At 37.7% G+C, this 17,314-nt stretch overlaps 1 protein-coding gene across 1 annotated transcript in view; it reads right to left on the bottom strand.

Moving 5' to 3' along the window:
• PTPRK (protein tyrosine phosphatase receptor type K) overlaps positions 1 to 17,314 on the bottom strand; it is a 391,893-nt gene that overhangs the window by 56,848 nt on the left and 317,731 nt on the right. Inside the window, 2 exon segments of the mRNA XM_030447604.1 lie at positions 9,860 to 9,896; positions 12,010 to 12,283. Coding sequence (XP_030303464.1) covers positions 9,860 to 9,896; positions 12,010 to 12,283 — 311 coding nt within the window.

Genomic DNA, 17,314 nt, shown 5'->3' with positions numbered 1-17,314 from the left:
AATCATAATCTTTGATCATATTTGAGACTGAGAGGACAAAGATTCCTGCTAGCCGTTTCACTGAGCAGATGAATCCCATAGAGCCCAGGTTTAACAGTCCACTTAACCTTTACACCAGGGCAAGGAATGGTAACACTTTCCATTGGGTGTACAAAACGAAGTCTCCTGAAAGATGAACATATGGATGTAAATCTCTGTATAAACATGATGGGTGATTCCAAGTGGAATAGACTGACAATAACTGACAATTTTCCCAAAGTTTAGAATTATATCAGATACTAAGCCCTTCAGAATAAAATCCTAATGAATTACTAGAAGTGATAGACATTGAATAACTACCAACAAATCTGTTTACATTTGCAGAAAATGACAGCAAGTTTAATTACTTATTTAATTAGTCCTTATAAAATCTATTACAAAATACTCAGGAAAGCAGCAGGGTCATTTCAAAACAGCAGTGATAGTCTCAATTTTGCACAATCTGAGAAATTTGAAACAGATTAAGGATTAAGGTTTGCTTGGCTAAGTATTTTCTACTGTAAAGGGTCAATGCAACAACCAGACAATTCAAGACAACCTGAATGATGTTAGTGTACATAAACATTAAGTTTCACATTAAAAAATACCTGTACTTATGCTAATCAACTGCCTTCCATACGTTGTGGCCATTTTAATGTTAGTTAGAGTAACTGTAGAATTTCACACTCTCCCTCTCATGGAAAATGAGTTGCCTTTTCACAACTTTTAGAAGTGTGGATGTATTACCAAAAATTTCTCCAACAATTCTTGCAAATAGCCAGCAGTCCATTTTTCCACTTTTCATTGTCTAGCAGTCCTAACAATAAAATGTGCAGTCAGAAAATGTTTTAAAAAGTTATCTTCATTTTGTATGATTTACAAACAACACTATTTATATCTTCCCTAAATAGCCCATGGATGGAGTGATTATGCCTGTTTTCCATCAGCACATCGGTTTTATTGTCCCCAAAAGAGGCCAATTTTCATGATACTGTAAAGTGTAATCTGTTTCAGTACCATATTCACTTGTACGATTCAGATTTTATTTGCATGCCATGATGCCATAAGTAGCTATTCTTTGACAGGGCAGAAAAATCTTCTGATGTAATTCCCTGCATTGAACTTAATGACACATAACTGAGGATCTGCCTTTAACTTGCCCATTAACCACCTCGTTATACTACCTCTGAGCTTCTCTCTGCATTTCAACTGCCCATAGAAACTGGCATTGGGCAATCTGTTGTCCAATGTGAGAAATATGTCTGGCATAAGTGGGCATCCTGTAATCTGGCTCCAGCGCTGACAACGTGACAGCAATCTGGGAGTGCAGCATTCAAGGTAACTTCTCAGAGTTTTTTGGAAGCAAGGGCATGAAAGCAGCACGTTGGCCATGGTTTGGATGCTCAGCATAGGAGACTATAAAGGGTTCAGGTTTTGGAACCATACAAAGAACTGCAATAATCAATGCACAATGGATGTTTCCTTTTGTGGGACACCAGATGTTTCTTATTTCAGAAACGCTGCTTTAACTTCCTAAATTCTATATTGGTTTTTACTATTCCCAGCATGACTTTGCTGTTAACTGTTGTTTTGAAAGAAGTATGCTGCTGAAGTAGCATTGCTGTTCACACAAATTTCACCAGTGCACTGTCAGAGCAGACTACTGCCTCAGGATATTTTCCACGACAGGAAGGTTAGAGCAGGACCTCTTTTTCCTCTATGCTAATGGCCTGGCCAAATCACTTGGGCAAATGGGCTGAAACAGTCAATAATATGTAGTCTGCTTACATATGTGTGAATAACTGATACTCAATCATCAGCAAAGAGCAAGGAACACAAGTCAGCAGATATGGGACCTCTGATTTAATGTTCAGGTTAAATATTCTAGCATCCATGTGGTATTGAATGTGGTTATGTTTCCTGTTGACTCAACAAAGCAAATGTTAATCAGAAGTGGCAAAGGATGCAATCTATTTTGTGACCTATTTGACAGCAAGGGTTCTGGAAGTCCACCTGACCAAGAATCTTTATCACGATGTTACTGTGAAACATGAAGAATATTCACAGTCCTTTCCAAGCTGCTGAATTTGCACAAAAGTCTCAGCACATTTCCAAAGTCAAAAACCACTCAAAACAACACACATGGTTGCAGTTCTGTTCCCCGCACTTTGAATTTACCTGTCTACAAAAATCACTTTAACAGCGCCTGTAATTTCCTCCTGCTCTGACAGACAGATGCAAGATAACCACAGGATTTCCAGAAAGATCATCCCTCCTGCAAGGTCCATCTGCATACCCTTCTGGTCAGGTCTTTTGTGGATATAGTGTGGTTAGTACACCACTTCCCATCAGAGTAGAAAGCAGCCTGCAGTCCCGAACTTCAGAGCCATTGTATCTTTACACAGCAGAAAAAGCACCAATTGAGTCATTTGGTAGCAGTGCCAATCAACCATACAGACTTGCTCTGCAACACATTTGACAGTGTTTAGGAAATGCTACTACATTTGGCAACACTGCTTCTTGTTTCTAGATGACTAGCTGTAGCACTCTATCAGAGATGACAAGGATATAGTGTAATAAACCCTTGTAATGTTCATGACAACAAGGTGGAACCTCTCTTCATTTAGTTAAAAGTGTTTCATTAGATACAGAGAAATACAGTGATGCTGATTTTAGAGTTGTAAATGGTTTTCATTAAAAATAGTAAGGGCATTACTGACAGATGTTGCTGAAGTTCTTCAGCGTTCTTTGGGCATTACTGTTTTGTGAGAAAAAATACTGCTTGTCATTCCTGACCAAGTGCTCAGTGAACAGCTTTATTGCTCAAAAATACTTTGTTTTCTATGCAAAATATCTTTGTGTTAGGTAGCTGTTAATACAAGGAAGGATAATTGCAAAGACTGTAACTTCTGTGCTAAGGTGGCACATACTGATATGACATTCTGGGTTTTGTAGTTGGACTGAAGCAGCTTTGATCTTGAGGTTCAATTTCTTCTAGCAGTTTTAAACATGAACTTGAGACCTTCTGGCTGCACCTTAAGATGCTGAAGACTACCTCCCCCTTGTCTTTAAGCACTATTCCAGCCTGTACTGTCATTTCTCCCCTGCTTCAGGAACTGCTTGTGCAACTGTTCTAACCTAGGAAACACTTAAAATTATTTTGACTGTGCTAAGTTGGTTTATTTTGGTGAATATGAGTGACATCACTTTTTTAGTGGAACAGCAATGAGCTGCTAACAGACTCTTTTCCCACTAGCCCTGCGAGACATCAACTCCTCATTAAATGACCGTAGCATCAATCTGCCACATAAGGGAGTTTTGCTAAATTGTAGTGTAGGAAGAAAGCTACAAGATTCCAATGCTTAATGCACCCATGATGTCTTCTGTAATGACAGCACATTGGAATTACAGGACAGTGATGAGCAGGCCAGGGCTCAGAGCATACCACCACTAGTGGAGCATCATCCACATTACATTACTCTTTCCAAAACAATCTGTGACTTCCCTGTAAACTTTCAAGTCAAATAAACGCATGTATATAAAAAAATCCCACTGCAACATTAGCAAATGGTACTTTTAAATGGTCATTTTAATTGCTTATCTGTTATAAGGGAAATCAAGGATTTTCTATGGCAGTTTTAAGTCTAACAGGTTTTATAAAACCAGTAGATTTCTAGCTTTTTGTCACAATATACAATATTCTGTAACAATTGTTACAAAACATTCAGTGCTCACATGAAATATTCAAAATAGCTGAAGAGACAAAAAAAAAACAGACCCAGGCATCTACTAAAAAAGCATATATGCTAAGATCCTGATCCTTCACTCAAGAGCAGGTAGTGTATCAACATTCTTTCTCTAATATTAAAATATAAACTAGAATCCTCTACCTGAATTCTTACTTTTACAATTCTTATACTTTAGGAAACTGTTAAGGTTTCTTAGATTTCAGTCTGCTTAAAGCATCCATACAAAGTAATTTATCTCAGGCAAAAGAAATAGCAAAACATTTCAAAATCATAAATAGCTAATATTTATTACACGTTTCAACTCATAATTTCTATATTCTAATGGCTGAATTTTTAAAACACTGAAATGTATCACTAGTGTTTCCTCTTAAAAACTTAGTGATTTTACAAAACCTTCTGAAACCAAATTAAAGTTAATAAAAGAATGTTTGTACATAATAAACATATTCACTATGCAATGTATTTAAAAAGAAAAGTTCTGTATTAAAGCAATTAAATTTATTTAAGCTATTTTCTATATTTACTCATCCATGAAACATTTCTGACTAAAAGTAGTCATCTGTTTCCAAACATAGGTATATTCTCTTTTTATAATAACTAGGGAAAGCAGCCACAAACTAGAAAATATTTCTGATCATAATTATTCTCTAATACAGTCAAAATATATTTTTCATCTCAGGCAATGTCAGAAGCAGAAAAATATTAGGTAATTTAGAGTTTTTTGCTGTTATACTCATAAGGAACCCTTATTTCTTATTTCTGTCAAGCAGCAAGCAGAAAAGAGTACTCATTTTCAGTGCCTTATAATAATGAACAGGAAACAACAGTCCCTGAAAATTGTTGTCCCGTGCATAGCAATCAGGTAGCTTCACCTAATAAACGCTGTTGTTACATTAAATTCCTTTTCACTCCAATGAAATTCTGGCAATTCAATTCCATGACTTTATTACTCTCCACACATACATATCCACATTATAGGTTCTGTATCTGAAAATCTGGAGGTGTCCCTCAGCTAACTGCTTTTTTTATAACCATCATTAAGTATTCCATCAAAGGATTGTTCAATTTTTTATTTACAACCAAAGATATCACTTATCAGAACTGGCAGATGTAGTTGCTCAGTGAGCTACTGTAATTTCACAGACAAAAGAGGAAAATATGCCACACTAATATGCTGTTTCCATCTTTCTATCTTTGAAAAGCTCAGTAAGTCAGTCAAAATCTCCTCTTTGTGAGATAGAAGACACTATGCTAAAGACCACTGAAGTCTAAATATATTAATAGCTTTTTCCTGTGAATGAGTGAAAAGCAAGATATGACTTTAGCAACATTTTAATTCTTCCCTAAATTTATGTTGCCACTTAGGTCTCCGGAGCCTATTATGATGGTACAGCTAAAAGTCATTGTAGGAGCATTGATCCAAACATAAAAACAACAGTGAGAGAAGCTTTGTTTCATATAAATTTAGCAACTGACATCTTCCCTCATTTGTCCATTAATCAGTAACAGCCATATTCTGAGCATCCTGCTACAGGAGGTGCTTTGACTTTCATGAATTTCCCTAAGAGCAGAAACATCATCAGGAACAATTTCAAGGAAATAATTATGGTCTAGACAGATTTATGACTTCTAAAGACCTAATCCAAAGCACATTAATGTCAGTGGAAGGACTCCCATTGACATCAAAGGCCTTTGGATCAATCCCCAACTGCTTTGGGAATGAATTCAGAGCAATAATGATGGTGGACTAACTGCACACTTGCAGTTGAAATGTTACCACACAGACCTTTTTATTCCTCAAATCAGATTAAAAAGTCATTTTCTGCTATTTCACAATTACTTCCAGATGCGCATCATCTCAAATGGCATTTTCATCCATCTGTATGAATCAAACGTGCTCAGAGATAGAGAAGTTCTATACTGCCTGAACTAATAATAAAATTAAAACCACACGGGAAAATATATTGGAGGTGATGAAGTTCATTTTTTTAAATGTGGAGTGAAAAACTTCAGACTTCATTTATTCCTTATAATTACTTTGGGACAGAGCTGCCAGGCCCACCACTACTTTATTTAGTACCACAGTAGATTTCTTCTAATGAAATTTTCAATATTTTTCTCACATATCCAAAACAAAACAAATGAATACATGTAAATCAGTGCTAGCATCAAACTTGGCAGCCTAAAAACTGTCAGAAATGTCAATTTCATATACTCTCTGCTTAATAACAGCTCTTCTGTCCCTTTTGTCCTCATAAAGGTCTATTTACATGCTAAAGAACTTGAAGCAGCACTCTTCTCTCACCATCTTAATCTGGTTTCATTCCCTTAGCAGCTGATATCATTTTAGATCATAAAATGAAACACCCACATCATATGTGAGTGGCAACCTATTTTCAAAGTTCTATACAGTCAAACTCTACTCCAAGATGTGACGGATCAGTCATCAACATCATGTGTTACTCTGAAGTGTATGCTATGGGAATCACACATCTCTAGCAATACTTTGGTTAGGCATTCTAAGTCACCATGTATCTATTGTGATACATGCATATTATGGACTGGCTGAACTCTGCCTTACCAAAGTAGTTGAATGAAGTTTGAGAACTCCCTTTAGGAAATTGTATGTTACACTTTTTGTCAAATAGCACATATTCCCTATCATACTTCCATTTTTCTGTTCCTAATGAATACCTGACCTATCACCTTAGTTTCTGTACCATGGTCATCACTTCAGAAAACAAGAATTTTTTCATTCTTCTTCAGTTATTATGTGTGGGAAACTAGACAATTAGAGACTAAGTAATGCTAATACCTAGATTCAGAAAATAACAAGGTAAAAAACAATTAACTTTTAGGGTGTTGGGTTATCACTGTTTACTAAGAGGATATGAATGGGAAGGGAATTCAGGTTGACTGAAGAATGTAATATTGGCTAAAAGTACCCAAGGAATTTAAATGGTTCATTGTTCATATATTTTCCGGGCTTGTAAAGGAAACTGTGCTTTAGGTATGTCCTACCACCTCCCACCACAAGGAGTTGCTTTTAACCTGGTTTCCTCAAGAATCAAAGCTTTTGTGAATAAACTGCATGCACATTTCATATCCCTCAACACACCCAGTAATTTGGGAGTTTCTTGACCAACTCAGCCTGATCTCCTGAAGGGCAACAGTCACAAAGTCATTAAATGCTTACAAGCTTTGTGGAAATAGGTGTTCAGACAAAGAGGGAATCCTATTATTACCCTAAATCAGGGCAATCAAAGAATCACTTTGGCATTCATCCTTTAGCTGCAAGTACACTGGAACTGCTCAGGTAGAACCTTTTCTTCTGGTGCTGTTCCAATATTTTCTTCTATGAAAAAATTAATCAGTATATTTTAATATACCAGACACCAGTCAGACTCTCATCTTAGTCTAAAAGACACTTTTTCCAAGCAAAACCCAAAGCAGTAACATTCTTTAGTTATGATTTGGCATTACTTTCAGATGAATTCATGCTTCAGTGCACATTGCTATCAGACACAACTAAGAACATTGCAGTTGGATTACATGGACTGAAAAGGTATGAGTGCTCCAGTTGAAATTTGCTGACTTTCATTAGTTTGACACCAATAAACAGACTATTCCAACAATTCTCAAAGGTAGAAGGCAATCCACGGGAATGATTCATGCAGAACTCCTTATGAATTAAAATATAAGTATATTATGGCACCTGCCCAAGCAATAATTAGAAAAAGAAATAGTCAGGGAAAGAACAAATTCAAGGAAGGTAAGTTATCAAGGCCATAATTTCAGGGATATGAACATCTCCAGCACCAAGTCATGACAATACTACTACATAATTTTTTCAATTTTTGTATCTTATCAGTGTGAATACACACAACCGATAACACCAGACCCTTGAATGAGGTAAAAATGAGAAAGTACCTTTGCTAGTAACACTCAACTTCACTACCAGGGCAATTTTGTCTTGCTGTCACACGTATTTTTAATGTCGTCCCTTTCTTCTCCCTTCCATCCCAGTTCTTTATGATTTTTAGTGCCTTTTCAAGTAGCAGGGTAATATGCAGAACTAAACACTACTTTTATAACTGAATACATAGTTTAGACACTGCCAGATTTTAAAAAGGTTCCTTAGCTTTGCTGGAGTGTATTAGGTAATATAAGACAGTCTTCTTTTCCCTATGAGTTACAAATGTAACTAGACCTTTCCTAGACAAACAATTCAAAGCAAACTCACACACTACAAAAATCTGAATGATCAGACAAACATATACATAAACCAATATATTAAGTGTACTTTTATTCACATACAACAAATAGTGGTATTATTTTTACAATGAAGACATGGGAAAAATCTCAGTACCAGATTTTTAAAACTGATTTTGAGAGCCAGTATAACTTGTTTGAGGGGTATGAATGTGTAAGACTGATAATTCCCTATCAAATGCACTCCTTCAGAGCAAGAGAAAGCACTTGTTCTTAATGTTGCCTCCCCTTACATTTCACAACTATAATAAAGTCAGAGAAAACATTTTGGTTTTCCGTTCCACAGCCAAGGAGTACAGTGCTGACATATCAGGCAAGGCAGTTACTTCAAGAAAACATCTCTTTAGCCAGCACAGAAAAGGCAATGTTTACAGCACGATGATAAGCAAGGTGCTACTCATTTCCCCTTCCCTTCAGACTGCAGCCATTGGGGTGCAGGTGCCTCTTTCAGCAGAGGAAGGCTCATGAGCAACCACCAGGATTACTGCTCCCAGGAACATCCCTTTGACACTGGTGGACTGAGTATGGTAAAGTAAAACATCATTTCCTCACAAGTCAGATAAGCTCCTTTCCCATTTTGCTATTACTATGAAGAAAATTTATGATGAGAGACCACTGGTCTCCTCTTCCATATCTCTGCAGTAGCTGAGCATATTTCTGAGCCTTTCACGACTCTCCCTTGACTCAAATCCTAGCAATACATGCTTGTAGAGCATAAATATTTGTTTATGCAAATGTATTTTAATTCAAACATTTAATCTTGCCAGGTAAACATAAAAAAGGTAGTGCTGATGTACTTTTCACAGAAGACTTAACTCAAGGTTTCAATTTCCTGTTTTTATTAGCTTACCTCACTTGATGAAAATATTAAAACATTTTGAGAAATGCGTTTTATTTTCCAGTTTCTCAAGAAAATACTTTGTTGCTACCGTCTCATTAGAGGCATCAGCTGCTAAATTCAAAGAAGTGATTGAAAGAATGGTGTTGATGTACCACCACAGTACTTTAAATGCCCAGTTGCTCCTATCTAAAGCTGTATTTATGATAACTATCAATACACAATTAGAAAGAGACAATATAAGTAGTGCTGGGCCTCTGCAGAGTACTCTTTCAGCATTTTTAAGCTCTTTTTTTGCTTATGCTACTGCAGTCTATTGAACAATTCTCATGTTGACACAATCAAGCAACCAAAATGAATGGCTATAAATACAGTCAAAGCAAGAGATAACAATAAGCAGAACAACTAAGTCCTCAATTGAAGATGAAACAGTATTTTTGAGTGAGCAGGATGTGATTAACCCGCTGTTATGGGGGATCAATATGATTTATTTTCAGCTATGCAGACAGTCTTAGCCCTGGGCCTCACTTGCTATCAAAGACATAAGCCTTCCTGAAATCAACCCTCCCCTATGTCTAACCAACACACAGAGCTCTTACTTAGGAAAATTAACTATTGTGTCCTTCATTTAAATTATTTTCATCCCTGCTTGGAAATAACTGTGAGCACAACAGACAGCTCGCCAAGCCTGCTTGCTAGTCTGCAGTCCATCTATCTGCTTCCTGCAATGCTCCAGCAGCCTAAGAGCTGACCTTGAAAACCACAGACAGGGAAAACCAAGGAGTACCAACTTGGTCTAAATTCTGAGTATTGCTAGAACAGTACTCTTTTGGCCCAATACCAAAGAATAAAAAGCAGTAGAGCATTACATTTTAAGATAATCAAGTGGTTCAAAATAGAGAGACTGTGCTGGCTTTTGTTCAAACAGAAACTACACATTTCATTAAAAAAACAACTTTTCTTGGAGGGACAAACCTCTTACCTTTTGTAGCTATTCGAACACACTGAGTTTTGGTTTCCTGTTAAAGAGGGAAAAGCAAAGAAAACTGTTAGATCAGATTGTTTTTTCTTGGGTTCCCTGTTCTACAAAGTCATCCTAGATTTGCTGATCAGCTGAAGCAACCTGACCACGTGGCTCAGGGCCAACCAGGTGGGTTTAGCTGAGAAGGGGCTGGGTGGTTCTGCCTTTACAAAAGCTGATGAAATCTAGATATTTTTCTGTAGTATCCAGAATAAAGACAGGGACAAAAGGTGCTGCAAAGCCCAATGCAAATGAGCAATTGCAGTGCAAAGACAATTTTTATGTTTTTACTCTTTTTCTCCCCTCCCTTTCAGAATTTTGGTCATCAAGTAAAACAAATGAACAGAGAACTGACTTGGTTATGCACAGTCTGGACAACTTGAACAGATGAGGGTCAGTCATAAATTGTTCTTTTGACCTCTTTGTACAATGTGCAGTCATTTTAAAGACAAGCATATTGAAATACCATAAGGTTGCATGAGAGGATGCAGCTGCTTCCCAATTAGATCCCTCTAAACAACATTAGCATGTAATTCGAAAATACAATAATGACAGCTTCATTTTATAAAATATGGTCCCTCTACTCCTGTGCTACTCCAGCACTCCATTCCTGAATACATCCCCTTGGATCTTTGTCCTCTTGAAGATTCCTGAGTAACAGGTAAAATATGATGATGCTGTTTTGTAAACACAGCTAGTAAAGAATAAACAAAGCTGTGAGTTGAGGCTTCCCCTCATAGGTGTTCCATAAACACAATTTTTCAATATAAATGACGGCCCTGCAAGGCTTATTGATACAATCTTACCTAATCAGCATTATTCCCAGTTACTTGTCCACTTTATTCAAAATGTCTGCAAAGATCACAGAGTAATCCTCATCTCAACCTATGGTACATTCCAGAGCATACTTACTTCCTTTTGACTTTTTTTGGTAAGCCGACTTGTTTATAGTAAAACACCTGTTTACTCTGTAGCTCAGAGTTTATCTTGCAACTACTAGATCTCTGTCCTTGCAAGAATGCAGGGTAGTACACTCAAAACCTCCTCCAAATTCCTTCTAGGAACAGAAATCTGATCCAAAGTTTTAAGAAAATTGTTTTGGGAAAGAAAACAGATTTTCTTACATTTTAGTCAGCTGGAAGCCAACAAAAGCAAGGGGAATACATGCATCTGGTGAGGGAAATATGACTGAGTGACTAGCAGTTAACTTTTATTTTGCTTTGTTTACTTCATACATATCCCTAGATAAGAATTCAAAAGAGGTAGTAGCCTCTTGCCTTAGAAAAAGCCTCCAGCTCTCAAAGCAGCTCCAGTACAGTTTCATTAGCTCTTTCTTTGTCTCCATTCTGACTTGATGCATATGCAATTTTCACAACTATAGCTAGAAGGTGAAATTTTTAAAGGCTCGATGGCAAGACTGCCTGTTAGTTCAGTTCTGTTAAGTTCCTGCAGAGACCCAAACGTGAGGGTAAACACAACTTCTGCTTCTTTCTGATGGCTCTTGTGAGTCTCAGCAGATGCCAGTCTGGCTATTGGGCAGTTCCTTTCTGACCTGCCTGGATGCTTCCTATGGAGATTCTTATGGAAATATTACCATCAGTTCCCTAAACTCTAATACCCTTTTCTCAACTCACTATTTAAAATAAATAAATAAATAAATAAATAAATAAAAAATCTCATTTTTAAAATATCTGAATCTTCTGTGTCTATCATGTTTTTCATCCTCACTGATCACTTAGGTCTCCCCCATTTTTCATTCATGAGAGGAAAAAACACTCAAGAGCAACCTCACGGAATTCAATCTTCCAAAGTGGGCAAGTACTAAGAGTTGGGGAAAGGGCTGTGGATGTTATTTACTGAGGAGGCAGAGTCACAGCACTAAATAACCTCACTGAGATGATTACTACTACAGGATGCATTAAACTCTCGGTCTAGTAGCAGTTACTATGATACAAGGGCAGTGTGAAATGTGAATGGCACGCTGCCATGCTGTCACAGCATGAAAGGGAATACAGCCCTGCCACTGCCCAGCACCTACTACATCCAACTTCAGCAGCCCTAATTGTCACCACAGAAATGTTGTTGACTCCTACCAGGTGGTTGGCACTTACCTTCTCAACGCTGCTCATGGCCTGGAAATAGATATTGTAGCCTTTCCGAGGAGCCAGTGGCGGGTTCCAGAAACCCTGGTAAGTCCTGTTGTCACCCACGGTAAAGGGGGCTGGCTCTGGCAGGTTCCCTGGGGGCAGCTCAGCAGCAAAGTAATATGGTGACCCCCCCGTAAGAGCGGTCTGATAGGTGACAGGGATTTGGTAGCACTCCATGGCACCTGTTTCTCGCTTTGTTCGGTGTGGGTGCAGCTCCTCAACAACAATCTGGTAGGCACTAGTGAAAGAGAGGAAGATCAGCATAGCTTTATGGTCACTGCTAGGGCCAGATCTCTAGTCTCGTAAAAAATATTAGCCCACTTGCTTTGTGTAAGCTTAAAAAGAAACTCAGAAAAAAGGAAAAGACAGCAGACACATGGATGCAGAGGAGAAACAAAGGCTTGAAATAAAGCAAAGGTAATTCAGAAAGAAGCAGCAGCATTTTTTTTTTTCCAGCAGAACCAACAATATAAATCTACACACAGACTCTTAACAATAATTTACATTTTTTTAGGCTTTTTTCTTTTGAAGAAACACGGGAATGATTCTGACTTTAAAGTACAATAGATTAATCTCTTGGCTAATTGGAAGTATCTGAAGGTAGCGTTTTTCTTGGAAACGATATTAGAGAAAGCTGAGCTTCAAGGCCCGACATAATGACTGCCTCCAGGCTGTGCTTCAAGCACCAATTTGCAGTTGTCATATCATTAGAGACAGAATGTGCTGACAGGCTTCTCCACCTCTTGACCTTGCAGTGGCTTCTATCTTGGCTCAGAGCTATGCAGATCTAAAATACAAGTGACATGCTGTAATACAAGCACAGATGGACATAAATCTGTCCATTCCACCAAAATAGACTGTCTCATTCCTCTACAGTTGTCAATGATAAAATGTTACAAATTGCTGGTAGCAGATGGCATTTGGCCTATTAAAACTACACTGCAACCTCCCAGTACCTCCCTTGAAATGGTCTGTAGCTTGGTCACTTCTCAAGATCACCTGCTCAAAATAGAACAGGTAATTATAATTCTTCTTTTTCCTGTAGGGGAACTACCTAGCTGCAGGATGTTACCATCTCATTATGAGCTTCATCTGCTTAGCAGAAGTACAGAACTTATCTGCTGAGAGAAGGAGGCAATTCCTCAGTTTGCAATGAGAAAAAAAAAACAAACATACACATAGGAATTATATGTATGCATATGCACATGCATATATGTGAACATCTGCACATAATTCCTCATTTATATGCAGATTCATTTCATGATCTTATGAAAGATTAGTAAGAAAAAATGCCTAAGCATGTAGTCAAGACCTGAAGCTATTCAACCGAGCTGGCAGAATTGATCTTGGTTTTGTTTTAAAGCTTTCTAAACAGAAAAAGTAAAATTGAAGAGAGTTCTGGAAGCATCACTGCATTGCTGCAAGGAGTCTGAAAAGGAAAAGCAAAACCAATCCTTCTTATTTCAGAAGTTATGGAGTAGCATTAAATTATTTTGTCAATGTTCTCAGCTACTACTGTCCAGAAAACTCAATAACTGCAGTGGCAGAGATGAAGTATGGTACTGAGGAATGGAAGAAATGAGAGAAGAAAAAGTAAGAAATTAGTTTCAAGTCTTTCTTGAACCAAAAGTTAGCATCCCCTTTTCCTATCACCTAAAAATTGAGGAAAGCCTTTTCCTGTTCAAAGGAATATGAAAGTCACCTCATATTTGAAACTCTAGGTAAATGAAGAATGTAAACAAAAAATTATGAGTTAGTTCTAGGAATCTCTGTTTCTCATAAACTGTCTGTGAACTGAACCTCGTTATAAATTACTTTCTGTGTTAAAATATAGGGATTAACTAAGTCCAGTCAACGAAGACTGCACCAACATGTCACTTCCACAATATCCCCATGCTCCCAGAATTTTTTTTTTTATGGTTCAAAAGTAATACACTATGAAAAAAAGCTCACCCCTAAAAGCACTGATAGTTTACAAACTTGACAGGATGCAAAATATTAAAGATTTTTGTTTTTTTTTAATGTCTGAAAGGAAGAAATGACTACAAGCTTTCATTCTCTCTCTGGCCTGGCCGGGTTAAACCACCACTCCCAAACTGGGCAGCCAACCAACTGGAATGTACTGGGAACAGAGACACCATGTCTCCATTTTGCAGTCTTCTCTCATAAGCTGCCAAAAAGACTGGGACCGAGACAAATTCTGCTCTCTCAAGTGCCAGGAGAGCAGGAAACTTGCAATCTGCAACATCTTGCCAACATTGAAGGAGAAGGCCAGCAGGGAGAGCGTCGTAAGGACAGTGCATCCTCCTACACAGGATGGAGGCAATAGTTCCCTGGAACAGCTCTATTTGTCATGAAGCTCAGGAGCAGAGATCCACCACAGTCACCAAACTGGCCACCTGGCCACCTTTTCTTCCATTTTATAGAATAAGGATTAAAAGAGGCTTTTTTTTTTTTTCTTTTTTTTTCCTGTGTCCTTTTTAAGGGTTAAGTGTGTTTGGAGATAAAAACAAACCAACCAATAATCAAAGATGAAGGCCATGAGAGGTTAATAATAAAAGAGCCTTTCAAGGCAAAATTTTAAGCACAACACCAGAAAAAATTTGCTGGTTCTGAAAATTTTTTAAATAATTTACAAAAAAAAAAAAAAAAAGCAAAAAAAAAAAAGCAAAAAAAAAGCGCTTCCAAAAATAATGCTTTTTGGGCCTTTAACTGTGAACTGAAAAACTACAAAATGAATGTGGAAAATAAGAAATAAATACACATATTGTAGCTATCTGCATCTATCCAATTACTTTTAGTTAAAGAAATAATTTACAATGACAGAAAGGCTTTGAAGTCTTCAAAGAGGCTTTTCTTTTTTAATTTCACAAAGTATTTTTTAAATAAATGATGTGCCTTTGGAAAGGGGATCTGGCAGTATTTTCCATGCAACATTATAGGCTAACAGGACACGCAGGAATACAGTCATTTACCTCTGGGCCCTTAGTGATGTACCATCTGTTTAAGCCCATTTAGTACCACTCTAGTGGCTGCAATGCAGCACTGTCACTTAATGTACATGTAACTATTTGGAAAGGACACTGTGCTGAAAGATGCAAAGACAGAAGCCAAAGTTAAATTTGCAACTTAAAAAGCAGGGTGTTCAGTGGCTGCAAGGTGGCCTGGTATCAGGCTGTAAGTGAAAGTTTAAAGGCTATGTACTCTGTTTATCATAGGATTTTTTAAGTGTTACTAATCCTAGCTTCAATTATCTTGTGTTTTTTACACTTGTTTTTGTGTGTAATGGTGGGAACTCAATTATTGAGAGAACTCTCTTGTGAATGGAGCTGTGGGAATTCATACAGCATCTATTTTCCCTCCCAGTATTCCCATACAGAAATGACAAAGAAAGAAGAGAAAGAACAAGGGAGAGCTGGCAAACCTCAATGACAATATTCCTTCTTCCTGATGAATAAAAGAAATTCTGAGCTATTCTGAAAAGCAATTCAAATTTAAGAAGCTTCTACAGAAGTTGCCAGCATCATGAAGGCTAAACAGCTTCTGAGACAACCAGGTAAGCAGAGAAAATGTGGAAGATATAACAAGAATTCCTCTGCTCAGATTTTGCATGAGGGTATTGTATTTGTAAAATATAACATTTTGTAAAAAATATTTTTCTTTTACTTAAGAAAACCTGCACAGAACCTCCCTATTGACTAAGACAATTAGAAACAGCCTAAGGAGGTCCGCACCAACAGAACTTTCTTTTCACTATTCCCTAAAAACTCAGGCTCTAAAACAGGTACTGCAGTGATCATGTTTTTCATACTTTAGCAATATTCTGACTGAGCTTCAATATCAGCTAGAGATTTCCTTCCATGCATTTAGTAGAGAAATAGTGTCCTCTCCTTTGATAGGTGCCACTTCTCCTTTGCAGTGAAATTTCTTCTCCGAAACTGTTATTAAACACTGGAACAGGCTGCCCAAGGAGGTGGTTGAATTGTCATCCCTGGGAGTGCTTTAAAAAGATTTTATACATGATGCTCAGGCATATGGTTTAGCACTGGACTCTACTGAGTTATGTTAATGCTTGGACTCAATGATCTTAAAGGTCTTTTCCAACCAGAATGATTCTGTGTTTCTGTGCCAGATTGAGGGAGCACCCAAGTTACAACCTGAGCTCTTGGAGGTCCGACTGACAGCTAAGTTCTAGCTGCTCTCTGCCACTGTGTACTTAATTAGCCTCGTTACAAAACGAAAACAACCTGCAACCCGATTTTGCAGATTGAGGTATAAGAAAACACTTTACCAGTCAACTAAATTACATGTGCTTCATGTGCCTCATCTTCAATAGGATTTGAAAACAAAAGACTGTTTTGTTGGCGCTCAGTTAGGATCCTTCAGAAAAATGACAGTGACAAATCACATCTTCCTTCAGATGAATCTCTGAACCTCCACTGATGCTGCTGACCAGGGGATCTCAGCCACAAGACTGATGCTGAAATGGCACAAGCTTCACAGAGAGCCTGACCCATCGACCCCATGTCTGTATTTCTAGCTTGTAATTTGGTTTAAAACTTTAGGAGGCCATAAAGAATGCTAGTGATTACACAATAACACTTGACAGGGAATATATGAGTTTAAACTGTGATGACTATGGCATGCAGTGCCTTAAAGAAATGACTGGCAGCCACAGGTAGATTTCACTTGGGTTAAGGAACATTGGTTTCCTGGGAGGCTGTGCTATTGGAGAGGCTGATGTACAGCAAAATCTGATCGCAGTATAATCCTGTTTGTAAAAGCAACAGACCAAGCTGTTTTTTGGTTTGGTTTGGTTTGGGTTTTTACTTTTCTAATTTTGTTTTTTTGTTTACAACATGGACTTTCAGCAATTCAATAAAATGACCCCTGAACACCCACAGCTCCAGACGACTGGCTGCAAACAACCCTTTTCAAAAACTCAACTGTTTTCTTCAGTTTCAAGTTGAAGAACAGCATTTGAGTCCCTTCTACTCAATCACAGCTGCAGGCAAGGGAATGCATTTTTTTCCCACCTATCTAGTAGCACAACAAGACAATTAGTAGGGCAACAAGACAGCTTGTAGTGGAAACACAACTGCAGAGTGCATGGAGTAAAGCTTCAATAAAGCACACCATAAAGTTTAGTGAAATGTATTGAATCAATTCAGAATTTCTATGTGCTACATTTACCTCCAATATTAAGAAGCTGCCAAATAGTACTTGACTGCAATATGTGTACATTCAGGAAAAGGAATGGGACCATGTC

The sequence above is a fragment of the Calypte anna genome, chromosome 3, assembly GCF_003957555.1.
Source record: "Calypte anna isolate BGI_N300 chromosome 3, bCalAnn1_v1.p, whole genome shotgun sequence".
Taxonomy (NCBI): Eukaryota; Metazoa; Chordata; class Aves; order Apodiformes; family Trochilidae; genus Calypte; species Calypte anna.
Note: the sequence above shows the minus strand (reverse complement) of the source record. Positions and strands in the feature narration are given on the sequence as shown.